Genomic DNA, 14,538 nt, shown 5'->3' with positions numbered 1-14,538 from the left:
ATCTCTCTGCCAGGAAAGGAGTACAAAGGGAAAATGCTTGGTTGATCTCATTTTTGCAATGTTGCAAGTTCTATTTATTTGACTTTAAAGTTCTCAGGTCCTAAAGTCAGAGGTCAGAGAGTGCATTATTTACTGATAACTCCTTATACCGATTTCCATACCATAATATAATCCAATAAACTAAGGGGAAAAAAAGAATAGTTATTAATATATAAATGTTAACAATTAAATGTAAACAAAGAAAAGAAATTGAAAAACGAAACGGTAAACAAAGATACAAATTAAGTAAATGGTGATTGATGTACATCAGGCTTCTTAAGGAAGAGTCTTTTTTAATGTTGAAATAAGTACTATGCATTTTGTAATATAATAAAAAATAAGAAAAGAAAAGGTAAACTACAAAAAACATAGGACTTGCATGCATTTATTAGGCAATCATCACCTATAGCTGTTTACATTTATGGCCCCTGCAATGTAATTTGTTCATGTTTATGATTTATCAAACTCTATTACTTAGGTAATGAATAACGTGAGCTTAGGGCAGATAATTATAACACTCACATTTACAACTTGCAGCCTACAAGACCTGACTTTGGACGTTTGTAAAGTTATGGTTATATTGTACTATACAATTTTAATACATTTGCATAGCCTAATACCTTTTGTTTTAAAATGAAATTTGCTGCTAAAACGTCTTAGAAACTTGTCTGTTTTTTTTACGTCACTTTTCTTCAGTGCTGGTTTAACCTTTGATACCAATCCGTTTCAATTCTTAGAAGGTTTAACAATTGTCACATAGTCACAGATTTCTAATAGTTGAACTTCTTCAACTTCAGAGTGGAGGTGTCTGGTGCTTGGCTCTCTGTAATGTGTAATAACACATTGGCTCTAAGTCTATGCCACTTAAATACACCCTTATCTGCAGTTGCCTGCTCTGTTGCATAATAGACTTATTTATTTTTGTTGCTTCGCAGACCTTCCTTTTTTCCACTCGCAGTCAGTCACTTAATCTATTTTAAGACAAAGTGCCATAATATTTTATTAGGTTTTTATTTCCGAGGAGCATTGTATGTTTGAGATTCAATGTAGTTGCTACAATTAAAGTCCCTATGAAATCAAAATTGACCATACTTACTTTGTTTGCCTAAATTGATCGTTTTGTGGTGAACAATTCATACATGCAAGTCAATCCACACAAAAAAATTTTTTGGCTTCGTAATCTTTAATCAAAGTTTGAAAATGCCCCTCCCCTCTTCATTGGAGGACCTTGCCCGATGACGTAGGCTTTACGGTTTGGGCGTCTCCTTAACATTCATAAACACACCCCTCCAACTGACAGCTGCTGTGTGTTTGCGAGCGCCGAGCGAGCATTGATTGACAGCGTGTGTAAACTTGCGTTCTAGATCCAATCAGGTGCTAGTTATAAAAAAAGCCACGCCCACTATTTTGCCTCATTTAGTATTCCGTTTCTCTCCGAAATACGTCACAACACTGGAGAAAAGTCGTTTGCAACTTCCGGTTCACGGGGACTTTAAACTAAAATAGCCAAGAAATGGCGTTTACAACATTTAGCTGTATTGTTTGTAATAAACACTACTGTTCAAAAGTTTTTAGACAAGACATTCTTATTGCAATTTTTATCAAGTTTTTTATTCCTGTCTATTCCTGTGATGGAAAAGTTGAATTTTGTGCACCTTTACTCCAGCCTTCAGTGTCACATGATCCATTATAACGTGCTGATTTTTTTGGGGCGTTTTTGCCTTTTATTAGGATAGGACAGTAGCTAGACAGGAAGTGAGGTGCGAGGGATAGAGAGAGTGTGGATGGGATCGGGAAAGGTCCACGAGCCGCGACTCGAACTCGGGACCATAGATATCTATATAAAGGCTAGATGTCTCACGGCGGAGTATTTATCGTCAACACCGGCGGCCATCTTGTCACAGACAGGCTTTCTGACGGGCTCTGTGTTATCGGATGTAAGAAATACTCTTATCTCGTTGAAATCTTGACGGATTTACAAACGGTTTGGTTTCTTACAAACATTATTAACGTGGCTATAATTCTGGATGATTATTTATTTATTTATACACTAATTATTCATAAGTATGCAGTATCATAACCACATCTCTGCCGTTTATAACAAACCAGACCGTTTGAAAATCGGTAGAAAATTTAGCAAGTTACGGTGATTTAAAAAGTACATGCACCATTAAAACAATGTTACCAGTGAGCGAGCTACCTGTGACAAGATGGCCGCCAGGTGCTGACGTCGACCTCCATTGGCCAGCAGCGCGGACGAGATATCTAGCCTTTCTATAGATGTCTATGCTCGGGACACCCGAAGCACAACGGCGCTGCATGTCGGCCACTTGCACATGAGGCTATCGGTGCCGACATGCTGATTTGATGCTTAAGAAACATTTCTGATTACTATAAAAGTTGAATGCAGTTGTGCTGAATATTTTTTGTGGAAATCTGGTACATTTTGTCATAATGTATTTCCATAGCTTCGTGCACCCTGCTCAAACAGACATCACATGTCATCTGAGTGTTCTGTAAGGCTAGACAACAGTCACTGAGCACCACAAACAAACAGCAGCTCCATTTTACAGTTCCTCCTGAAACAAAACAGTGAGCTTTTGCTGCGTTCACACCATGTCGTAATTACCAGATGGCATCCCAAAATTGATCTGCAGCAGTCAGAGCTCTTTAAGCTCACGTTCATTATTATTAATGTTTTGTGCTTGGAGACATGAGGTAGTTTAATGCCGTCTCTCATGGAGCTTTGCAGACTCTGCTTTGGTTGTCCATGTTTGTGTGTTTTGGAGAAGGTGTGGCTTTGAAGAACACTCTGAAGGGAGGGTGGGATCTTATGCTTTCAAAGCTAGCTTGCTATTGCTAGCCTCTACGAAACTGCACTACTACCTCGCTTTAACGTTGGCTTATTATCATCCAAATTGATACTATAATATTAAAACAGTGGTAACTGGATATTAGCACGTTCTCTTTAAGGTGAGTCGGATCATTCAGCTGCCATCTTGGTAACACCACCAGACAGCTATTTTACAGCTATTTTTCTTATTATGTATACAGTATATGGTAACCGTTTAAAAAAGTAACTCAAGATATTTTGTTGTAAATTTTTAAAGTAATGCGTTACTAAAGTAATCGGATTACGTTAGTAATTTACTTGTAATGAGTTACACACAACACTGGCTCTCTCAGTAAATGTGATTTTATACCATGGTCTGTCTGAATATTCAATTCTGATTGGGTGGAAAGTGTGCAAAAAAAAAAAAAAAAGTTTCATGCACAGGTAACTCCAAATCAGTCTTATCACGTTCTACTATATTAATGAAGTGTTTTCATTGACGCACACACACGCTGTGCACATACAGAAACATTCAGAAGCACAGAAACTTATCAACGCTGAAAATGTCTTCGCTACTGAGTCGCTACATTATATTTCACAACTTAAGTAATTAAACTGACAATCATTGTTAAAAGAGAGAGACGCTGCACAGACGTACACGCATACACACATCTCTCTCTCTCGATAATTAATTAAAAGAAATGCTAAAATTAATTAATTCAAATCAAATAAACATGTAATTTTACAAAGTATCTCTATGTCTGATCCAAAGCAAGCAGAATTAGTTTTACCCTTCCAGTCAAATATTGTGCTGCAAACATCAATAACAGCTTTAAGTTGTCATTGCTGTCAAATTACCATAATATAGCCTAAGCGGGATAATACATTAAAGATTTGAATGCGCTTCACGGAGGCCTCCACATCGGGCGTTAAAATAATTTACTGTACAGATAGCCATGTATTATCCCTTGCATATTCATTGTAGATTAATTTAAACAGGCCATGCCTCTTATCAAAAGGCGACTAGTTTTAACTGAAAAATGTAACTTCCTTTGTCACATTGAGCATTAAGATTTCTACTTTTTATTTTCTACGAGTTGTCCATCTCCTCTTTATATTATCCTCTGTTGTCATCAAAAAAGTGCTTGAAAAGATTTGTTGAAAAGATTCTGAAAGCTTCAGACACTTAACACTATAATTAAAATAAATAATTTTTTTTAGAGTATTATTTTATTTTAATAAACATTAAACAGTGAATTTTCTACAAATGCCAGGTTTTGGTTTGAATGATGGAAGAAATTGATGTGTAAAATGGCTTGTATCTGACTCTTTCCCATTTTGTTCTACCAGTTTTCTCTTTCTTTCTGTCTCACACTTGCTCCTGTGGTGTAGACGTCACAGCTCCTTATGTTCTTACTGTGCTGATCTACTGTAGGTTACATCAGACCTGTCTGTTTCAATCACAGAGTCCTAGAGTGTGTTTGTGTATGTATGTGCATGTGCGTGTGTCAGCGTGAGTGTTTGTCTATCCCAAGTTCCTACTGGTCGTAGATACACATTCTAATACGCATTATGGGTATCTCCTCTATGGACAGATTGCTCAACTGCATGAGTGTTACCGAGTCTGATGTGTTTGGTACATGAGGATGATGCTACATCTGTGCTAATTAAAGCAAAAGATATGCAGCTGAGCAAATAAGACGCCACAAGGCACCATCACAGATGTCTCAACGGAAAAACTGAGGAGGGTTTGATAGAACAAAATCTGACTCTGAAAAGAACGCCTCTCTCATTTGCTACCTCGTTTGGAGCTTTTGTTTTGGACCCTGTTGTGTTTTCTCACAGACGTTTTCTCATAGGCACCACAACAATTTCTCCGAGATCGTCGGAATGGGGTGATCTCGGCCCATTGAAAATGAACTCTTGGGGCGGTTAGGGTGAGGTGAGAAAACAGTCCGACCCAATGGACCAACCAAGTGCCATCATAATTCATAATGGGAAATGTGTTATATGAAAAGCAGTAGTATCTGATTTTGTGGTTTGAAAAGCATCTCTTCATTTGTGCTGCCTGCGTGTGGAAGGCAAGATGGATTCATTGAAGTATCTTAAAAATCCTAGGACAGAGCGGCATTGTGTCAGTGAAGAAGCGGAAGCTTGGGCATCATTGGACCTTCCAACAGGACAATGATCCCAAGCATACCTCAAATTCCACCTAGGCCTGGTTGCAGAAGAAGTCCTGGAAGATTCTGCAGTGGCTGGTGGGATTTGAAGAAGGCGGTTGCAGCACACAAACCCAATAATATTACTGAACTGGAGGCCATTGTTTTATGAGGAATGGGCTAAGATTCCTCAGAAACGCTGCCAGAAGCTGGTGTCTGGTTATACATCTCATTGCAGCAGGTTATAACAGCATAAGGGTGTTCTACTAAGGACTAAAGATGCTTGCTATGAAGGGGTTGAATACTTTTGAGAGTGCAGAAGTCATAATAAGCCTGAAGAGCGAAAATGTTCTGCGTCATCCATCAAGATGGTTTGCCAGAGGAACGTTAACGGGTGAAATTTGACCAATAAGAGCATGGTTTACTCAGATGTGACTGGCACAAACACTTTTTGGTACGCTTTGAATTTTTGCCTTGTGAAAGTGAACTGAACCAAAAAGAAACGTGTGGTGGTGAAGGAGCAGTGGATAAGACACATGCCTTTGGTGTGAGAGACCCGGGTTCGAATCCACTGTGAGACACCAGTGTGTCCCTGAGCAAGACACTTAACCCCTAGTTGCTCCAGAGGCGTGCAACCTCTGACATGTATAGCAATTGTAAGTCGCTTTGGACAAAAGCTTCAGCTAAATGAATAAATGTAAATGTAAAATGCAACATTGTTAACTTAAGCCTCTGATTCGGAACAAAGCAAATGATCCTCTGGCCTGAAAACGGCCTTAGATCTGATTCCAATTGGATGCACAAATAATCTAATTTGGATTGACAGTGTGAGAATAGCCAGAGAGCCTACATACTTTGCAAAAGGAAAAAAACTTGTGACATCTGGTCTCTTTCAGATATAAACTTGATATAATGCATGCTGCTTTAATTTGTTTTGGCATAAATATATCCAATAAAGTCAAGAATTTCTTGTTTTGAGTAGTTCAGATTTTGTGATAATAAATACACAGCATACAGTGTGTTTTGGTTTTGGATTCTTTCATCCATATTTTTGTTTCAGTCATTTTAGTTGTATTTATTTATTAGCAAACCATTTTACATTGAGCTGCATAGTTCATAAACCTTGTGTTGTCATTTGACCTCAGATTGCTATCAACCTTGAAAGTCCTTGAAAATGTCAATGAAGCTGCAGTTTTGACTGCACACACTGTCAATAATCCTGTTCACCTTTAGTTTACTTTACTTGAATCAGTTGAGATCAGTTAGTTCAGTTGAGAGTGTCCTCTATCTCAGAGTTGAGACTTTTGTTCTGTATTTTCCTTGGTTCCCTTCTCATTTCTGCTTTTTGCACACAGTCAAGTACCAAACCAAGTCCCCCATGACAAAGTCGCCCATCTCTATGGTAACGGTGTGCACTGTTAGTGTTCTTATGACACCTGAGTGGCTCCGTGGCCTTTAACTCGAAAAAATGGGACAGTGATTTGGGCATCTGGGGTTTCTCTAGTGCTGGCCAAGAGAATCAAAGATCCAAGAAATTCCAAAGCAGGCAGATTTTTTCCGACTCTTGCTTTTGTCTACAGGCTTTTCTCATGATGATTTAGGCATTTTTGTCATTTGTTATACAAGTTTTTATATTTATACACTTTACTTTTACATCTGCACATAAACAAATCACTCATCACATCTTTTTTTTATCCTCTCCTGGAAGTGAAATTCATCCATCTGTGTTCGAAATGCGTAATGTGTTTGACGAAGGCAAGAATGCCCAGTCCCAAAAGTGGTATATTGTTTTATCCTAATCAAGAAAGCCAAATCCTTGTATAAACATTCAATTAGAGGCGACGGGGAATCCAGACACTGCAATTAAAATCCAGAGTAGACTGTTTTCAGCTGCACAACGGTCTAAAGAAAAGGAAAGGAAGCTAAATAAGTGTTCCAGAAGCCAATGAAGGAAAATGCTGAGCTTGTAGCATAGACTTTCAGGCTGAAACCCAATTTACGTACTTATATTAATTACTCAAAGTAGATACTTACTGGAGATTTTAAAGTACATCTTTTTAAAAATTAAATAAGATAACATGTCAGTATTGGGATGCTATGACATCGTAAGATTGTTTCCAAATTATCAAATATAATTGGAAATGGCAGTTCAAGATTGGAAATTGGGATTAGACCATACTTAAAAACAGGTTTTGTGTTATATTTTTTCCCCTAGCACATGCTAAAAAATGCATAGATTTGGTTATTTTAAAATGTGAGACTATGCTTATTTTATGTGGGGGAAAGGTATATTTTAGTTACCAGCATGAAAACACCCACTAGACCCTTATGGAGAGAGTAAGCCGCCTGGGATTCAGTCAAATCAGCAGTTCCTAGTCACAAGGCCTGCTGTTTTTGTACAACACTTTCTGTTTTTGGTTTTCTATTTTAAGCGTTTTGTTTTGAGTAAATTCAGTAATATTCCATTCAGTTCTTAAAAAAGAACTGTGTTTGTCGTCATGTTAAAGTCTTCATGTCTCCTGTTTAAAGTTGATGTAATCTCTTTCAGGTGTCGGGTGTAAAATTATGGAAAGTCCTTAACAAATTCTATGAGTTTGGAAAAGGGCATACGTTTTATATACACCAATGAGACCAAACGTTATGACTACCTGCCTAATATGCTGTTGATCCTTCTGCTGAAACATCACTGACCTGCTGAGGCATGGACTCTACAAGACCTTGGCGGTGTCCTGTTGTTTCTGGCACCAATACTTTAGCAGCAGATCATTCACGTCCTGTAGGTTGCGAGGTGGAGCCGCCTGTGGATCAAACTTGTTGGTCTGGCACATCCTACAGATGCTCAGTTGGATTGAGATCTGGGGAATTTGGAGGCCAGAGCAACACCTTGGATTTTCAAACCTCTCCCGTCCCACTCCCACAAAAAAAAAATCCTGTCCTGTCCCAATCATACGAAAAAACATCCAATCCCATCTCAATCCCAGTAGAATGACTCCTATTCCCTCCCACTCCCGTGTTGTGTTTTTTTGACCGGAATCTGTCAGTCAAAGGAGAACTTCGGCACAAAAAGAACCTTTGGTCTAATTACACATTGTTACCTAGTCAACCGTTATCTGAGATTTGTTTTCATGATTGCCGAATGTAAATAGTTTTATCTCTAAAAACAGTTTAGCCTATAACGTTAGTATAATGCTAGTATATGGGGCATAGAGTAATGACAAATAAAAATCGCTTGTTATTACCACTAACAAGGCTCAAAATAGCCCCACGCTAACACGGTAGCGTAATAAGGGTCCCTACATTTAAACCGTCAACTTCGCAAATACAGGAAGAAGCCATCTTTGAAATATAATCTCTACCAGCCGATCTGCGAACGCCGATCCAAGTGCGCTGAACTTTGCAGAATCTCGTGTGGTCCGTTGTTTCCGGAAAAAACACAAACACGAACAATTTTCTTCTCTTCAATATGTACACGATATGTACAATATGTACACGCCTACTGTTCGCGCTCACCTTATCACCTTATTCACATCTCACCTTGGATCAGCGTTCGTAGATCGACTGGTAGAGACTATTTTTTCAAAGATGGCTTCTTCCTGTATTCGCGAAGTTGACTGTATGTATAAAATATCTTCTTATTAAACTGTATGGACACTGACAAAGTTCTCAATGCTTCGGTTTGAATGTAGGGACCCTTAATATGCTACCGTGTTAGCGTTGGGCTATTTTGGGCCTTTTTAGTGGTAATAACAAGCGATTTTTATTTGTCATTACTTTATGCCCCACATACTAGCGTTATACTTGCATTATAGGCTAAAATGTTTTTCAGAGATAAAACTATTTACATTCCGCAATCATGAAAACAAATCTCAGATAACGGTTGACTAGGTAACAATGTGCAATTAGACCAAAGGTTCATTTTGCGCTGGAGTTCTCAGTAAATACAGTAAATAAACTGTAAAACTGGGTGGTTTGGATGACACACGCACTCGCAAGGTATCTCGCTCGCTTTCCCTCTCTGCCGTGTGCGTGTGTGCGTGCGCGTACGCTAGCCGGTTTGAGCAAAATCTCTGTATCGTGTGCACCCTCGCTCTAGATTCCGGGAGAATTTAACCAATTTGCGGCATGACTACTCGATCACGATTGACTCAACAGGTAGATGTATAGAAAAACTCATCTTCCTGGCATTTGACCGACCAGGTTGTCACTTCAGCGTGAGAAATTGGGGGCAAATCGAATTTAGTTCAAAACGTATTTATAGAACTGTATGTTTGTGTATAAAGTTGGGTAACATAGTTCTAATTCGATTCCTGTCCCGCCCTCTTCCGCTGACATTTTTTCCTTTCCCGTCCCAAACCCCGTGATGCATAGTGATTTTGATTCCCGTGAGCCATGGGATTCCCGAAAAAATGTCAGCCTCTGTACTGAAACATGCCACTTCTGTCAGGGAACACCATTTCCATGAATGTAGGTGGCACGTGTCAAATTTACGTTAACATGAAAGGCCGGACCCTGGGTTTTATTGGACAGAACATTGCCCAGAGCGTCACACTCCCTCCACCAGTTTGTTGCCATCCCACAGTGCATTCTGATTTCATCACTTCCCCAGGCATACAGCACACATGTACACGACTGTCTGCGTGATGTATAAGAAAACGGGACTCATTGGACCAGGCGACCTTCTTCCACTGCTCCAAAATTCAGTTCTGACGCTTACATGCCCATTATTGGTGTTTTTGACTTTGGACAGGGGTCATCATTGGAACTCTGATTGGTCTGATCCTCCCATAACCATCATTAATTTTGTGAGACTTGTCACAGTAGACCTCCTGTCGCCGGTTTGTCCCTCCTCTAACCACTGTTGGTAAATTCTCACCTCTGCGGACCAGGAGAAACACACAAGCCTTACGTTTCAGAGCGACAATGACAGTCGTCTGGCCAAATAATTTTGGCCCTTGTCGAAGGTGCTCAGATCTTTATTCCTGTCCATATGTGCTTGATCTAACACATCGACTACAAGAACTAATTGTTTCCTAGAACTCAGAACTTGACCTTGTTAGGAAATGTCAACTTTTTTTTTTGCTTCACCTGTGAGTGGTCATAATGTTTTGGCTCATTAATATGTAGTGAAATGAATCATTCGAATGTGTGTTTTCCTTTAAATGCTCAGTGAAAACGCAATTGTCCCTTACATAATTTTGCATAATCCTGTATTTAAGTTTCATGCTATAAAAAGCACACATTTCACAGTCTAGAACTTTCCAGTTTGAGATTTATTGCAAAATATGCTCAAAGGCACTACTATCAATCAGACTCGTCTTGTTAGATTCTCATACAACCTTTCCATATGGGAAAGGGGTTTAACATGCATCTGACCTATTGTTTGATTTAGTCCCTCATTGTGTGTTTTAATTGTTCCTGTTTGGTAAGCTAATGAGTTTTGCTGCGCCAATCCTTAATTTTTTAATGGCTTCCGTTCTTTGTCTCCCTCCGGTTTCCTGACCACTTTTCCAACTTTACCTCACCCAGACCTACTGCTCTGTGTTAGTTGAGTTGGATGGGAAATGCAGATGCCATTCTTAAAAATCTGCTAAATCAGTGCAAATAAATGAATCCTTCCATTAATGTTTGCACAAAAATACAATATTTCATACTTATAACTTTATTAGCTTCACTTTCTTATCTAGGTTGGTTGGGTACATAAATTGATTAAATTCTTCTATAGTAAGTTTTTTTTAATGGTACTTGAGAGTACAGCGCAACAAATATAAATATATTTCATACAATACTATGTTGCATAACAAATTATGTGTGTATTTGTGTTAGAATTAAACACTGGGCCCTTAACCCAGTAGCTTATCTCCTTGGGAATTATTTTCCCAATGCTGAAACATGGGAACCGGTTTATTTATTTCTTTTATTTATTTCATTATTTAATTTCCTGACCATCCAAAGGAAAGTTTCATAGTACAAGATGAGGAAAAAAAATATCCATCAGTCTTGTAAAAATATAAATCCACTGTTTAATAAATGTATTTAATGTTAATCTTGCATAAACTTTCAATTTTCTAAATTGTTGTGCAAAGGTCTAATGTTTTTGTTTTTTGCTTTCCTCTTTAGCGATCCGTATGTCAAACTCTCCCTATATGTCGCTGATGAAAACCGAGAGCTTGGCTTGATACAAACGAAAACCATCAAAAAGGTGAGTTTTAGTTGCACTGTGACATTTAGTGTAATGTTTCTGAGAGATTTTAGGATGACTGAAAGTAAGGAGATAAACAGGTGATTGTTCAAGATGTTAAAGCCACTAGGAGGAGTACTTCCATAGACTGGTGGCAGTACTGCATGCATGGGCTTTCGTAGATTTATCAGGCATTGAATAATGCGATACAACAGTATCGTTTTAAGAATCCAGGACCATGTGAATGTATGCAAACTACTCAAAATGAGAGAACTTAATATTTGCATATTATACTGTAAACTGGGGAAGAAAATGTGTATTTGTCATGGAAACAATATCAGTCTAATTAATCTTTATGTAAAACTTAATTTTTTATCTTTCTTTTGATAGTGAAGTAAATTATTACCCAGTCATGTTATTGACAGGTTTCATGACATTCACTGTCACAAAGTGCTTTATTCGTTTGTGGTAATTCATACGTATCTGTTTGTCCTTGGAATGCACACACACAAGGAAATGAACAATGATGACCAGAGAATGCCTTTATGATAACGTCACCAGAAATTAGCAATTGAAATGAGCCTTGGTGTAACATTCACAGACCGCTTTAAAGCAAACTGCATGCTTTTTTGATGCAAATGTCTTATAGGCTGCAAAGTGCATTTGGTTGACTTAACAGATAATGCTTAAAAATGTGTTTTTAAGGGTACAAAAAGATAGTTTTTATGAATATTGTTCTTTAGAAAAAATATTTTTGAGATTCTGACATGGTGGATGTAATGAAAAAAGTCCAGATTACCCATCACAACAAAATCGAAATAAATAAATATAAATTTGTGTAGCCCTCAAAATGTAAATTATGCTTATTTTTATGTTTTTTGTTTTGTTTTGTGTTAACTACATTAAAATATCATTCCAATAAGTTCTTAGAGCTAAAACCTACAGATGAAGTGACTTTGCTATCATCATGGTGTCTTATTTTGGCTTATTTTAGAATGCTCTAAATTACAGTTTTTCCAATTCATTTCTATGGTTGCCCATTTTTGACCCAAATATGAGATTAAGGAGTTTTTTTCACCCACTTAACATTGTAAAATTTAGTCCAAAAAAAATTGTGTGTGTTCAGGAGGCAAACTTAAGAAAAGTAGCAAAGTCTTGTATCGCTCAGATCAAGGGAAGTATTTTTTTTTAAAAATAAATCAAAACTATTTTGCCCACATTTGTCCAGAATACGGTTTTATGGTTAAAGACAAGATTAGGGTTGGGTATCGAGAATCGAGTATCGATTGGAACCGGGACTAACTTTTCGTTTTTCCCGGAATCGTTCAAAAGTTAAAATTTCGATTCTAAGTTTCGATATTCACAGTCCGCCGAGCAGAAGAAGAAAACGCTGAACAACACCAACGAAGAAGCGTCTACCGGAAGTGTTGGCATAACCGCGCGAGTCGAACATGAGTAGCTTATGTCGGCGGTCCAAAGTGTGGCTTCACTAAAAATAACGAAATCTCGTCAAAATGCAAAATTTGTGACAAAAGGAGTATTTCCTTCAGAAAGGATTATTTCCTTCAGAAAGACCGTTGGTTAGCAAGGTTAGCTAATCCTTTTTGACCCTGCCTCTTAAAAGAATCGGAATCGAGAATCGTTAGGAACCGGAATCGAAACCAGGAATCGGAATCGGAATCAGAATCATTTAAATTCAAACGATACCCAACCCTAGACAAGATTAAATCAAATGTCTGTTGTTTAGTATTCTTTATTACACATATTATTTAACACATACAATTATGATTTCAGCTTAAACACTTCGGTTCCATTTGTTAACATTAGTTAGCAAGAACTAAAAATAAAAAAATACCTCTAAAGCATGTATTAATCTTACTTAGTAAATGTCAGCATATGCTTATACATTATTACAATCAAAAGTTGTATCTATTAATATTATTTTATTATTAATGTAACCTGCTTTAACAAGAACTAACAATGAACAGTTGTATTTTATGTTAACAAATGTTAGTTAAGGCTAGTTAATTCATTAGTTAATGTTCATTAATAGGACCTTATTGTTAGTTTCCAATATGATGATGATATGAGAATTGGTAGAAAATGTTATTAAATAATGTAACAATTTAAAAAATAGGCTTTATTTTTTATTTATTTATTTTTTTTCTTAGGCAAAATCTAATTTAACCTAATTTAGATATTTCTCCGACATATTCTTGACAGGTTTCTTTTAGACCACTGGATGAAAACTAATAGTTTGGTCTCAGGCAGGCGATAAATGGACTTGGCAAGTCAGTCAGCATTTGGGTCCATTCAGCTCCATTAAGTCAGTATGTAATCAGAAAGTCCTTACTCTGGAGTCTCCTGTGCTGTGACTGCAGACATTTCAAGTTATTAATAGCTGACAATGCACCGCTGTGTGGAACATAAGCCTCCTCGATCCTCAGGTCTCAGTGTTGACTGATGCTTTAAGCTTCCTGCTTTGATGAACTAGTCTGGGAACTCAATGGTCTGTGGCAAATAACAGCAGAGTATCTTGTCTCATTGAACAAAGACGTATGTTTGTGACCAGATTTATTTCAAAAGTGTAAATGGGCTCTATGCACGGCGTTATTTCCGGTGAAGCATTAGGGATGCTCGATAACTTCCGCCGATCATAGAGTCCAATGCAATACCGAGAATTTATATTGAATTTTATACTCCATGGTTATACTAATGAAACGTTAGTCACAAAAACAGATAAAACAGACACCCCTAGTTGTGTTTATGCTTCTTTTTAAAATTATATTAAATAAACATATCTATATATAAAATTACATCTAAACGTATGTACGTTTCGTTTCAAAGACGGGAGGACAGCAAATATTGAAGACTCTGCCATAATCCCGTTTTCTCCGGTTCTCCTCCGCTTTAATCTACACAACCGGAAATGGACGAGCATCCTTACGTCAAATGCGGAACTTATGCGTGCATATAGCCCATACCTATTATGAAATATCCAGATATATCTTTTACTGTTGGCCTATATGAGACATTTAGTCTTAATTTATGACTAATCCACTTACTACTAGATGTATTACAATTAAAAGTGTCAGGAAGGATATTGCTCTCATACATTTTTAATGGAAATGTAATGCAAATAAAGCAGAAAAGTTAGAAAAAAGAAAGAAATAAGTTATGTGACATTTAAATACCATATTGAAAACCATTATTTTTTTCCATTTAGTTTATTATTTAGTTGTTTGAGTTGCCATAATCATAGTAGGTGTGATGCAAGTTTAAACTGTTTTTAACTAATAAACTAGGTTTACAATTGGCAAATACCTGTT

The 14,538-nt window shown here is 37.4% G+C and overlaps 1 protein-coding gene across 7 annotated transcripts in view; it reads left to right on the top strand.

The window, feature by feature from the left end:
* Positions 1 to 14,538, top strand: part of nedd4l (NEDD4 like E3 ubiquitin protein ligase) — a 79,744-nt gene that overhangs the window by 12,571 nt on the left and 52,635 nt on the right. For all 7 annotated transcript variants that reach the window (XM_089123891.1, XM_039688322.2, XM_039688321.2 and 4 more), the window contains exon 3: positions 11,149 to 11,230. In XM_089123891.1, the coding sequence (XP_088980017.1) occupies positions 11,149 to 11,230 (82 nt within the window). The remainder of the gene's footprint in view (positions 1 to 11,148; positions 11,231 to 14,538) is intronic.

The sequence above is a fragment of the Pimephales promelas genome, chromosome 19, assembly GCF_988280905.1.
Source record: "Pimephales promelas chromosome 19, fPimPro1.hap1.1, whole genome shotgun sequence".
Lineage (NCBI taxonomy): Eukaryota > Metazoa > Chordata > Actinopteri > Cypriniformes > Leuciscidae > Pimephales > Pimephales promelas.
This window is presented reverse-complemented; position numbering and strand designations above follow the sequence as displayed.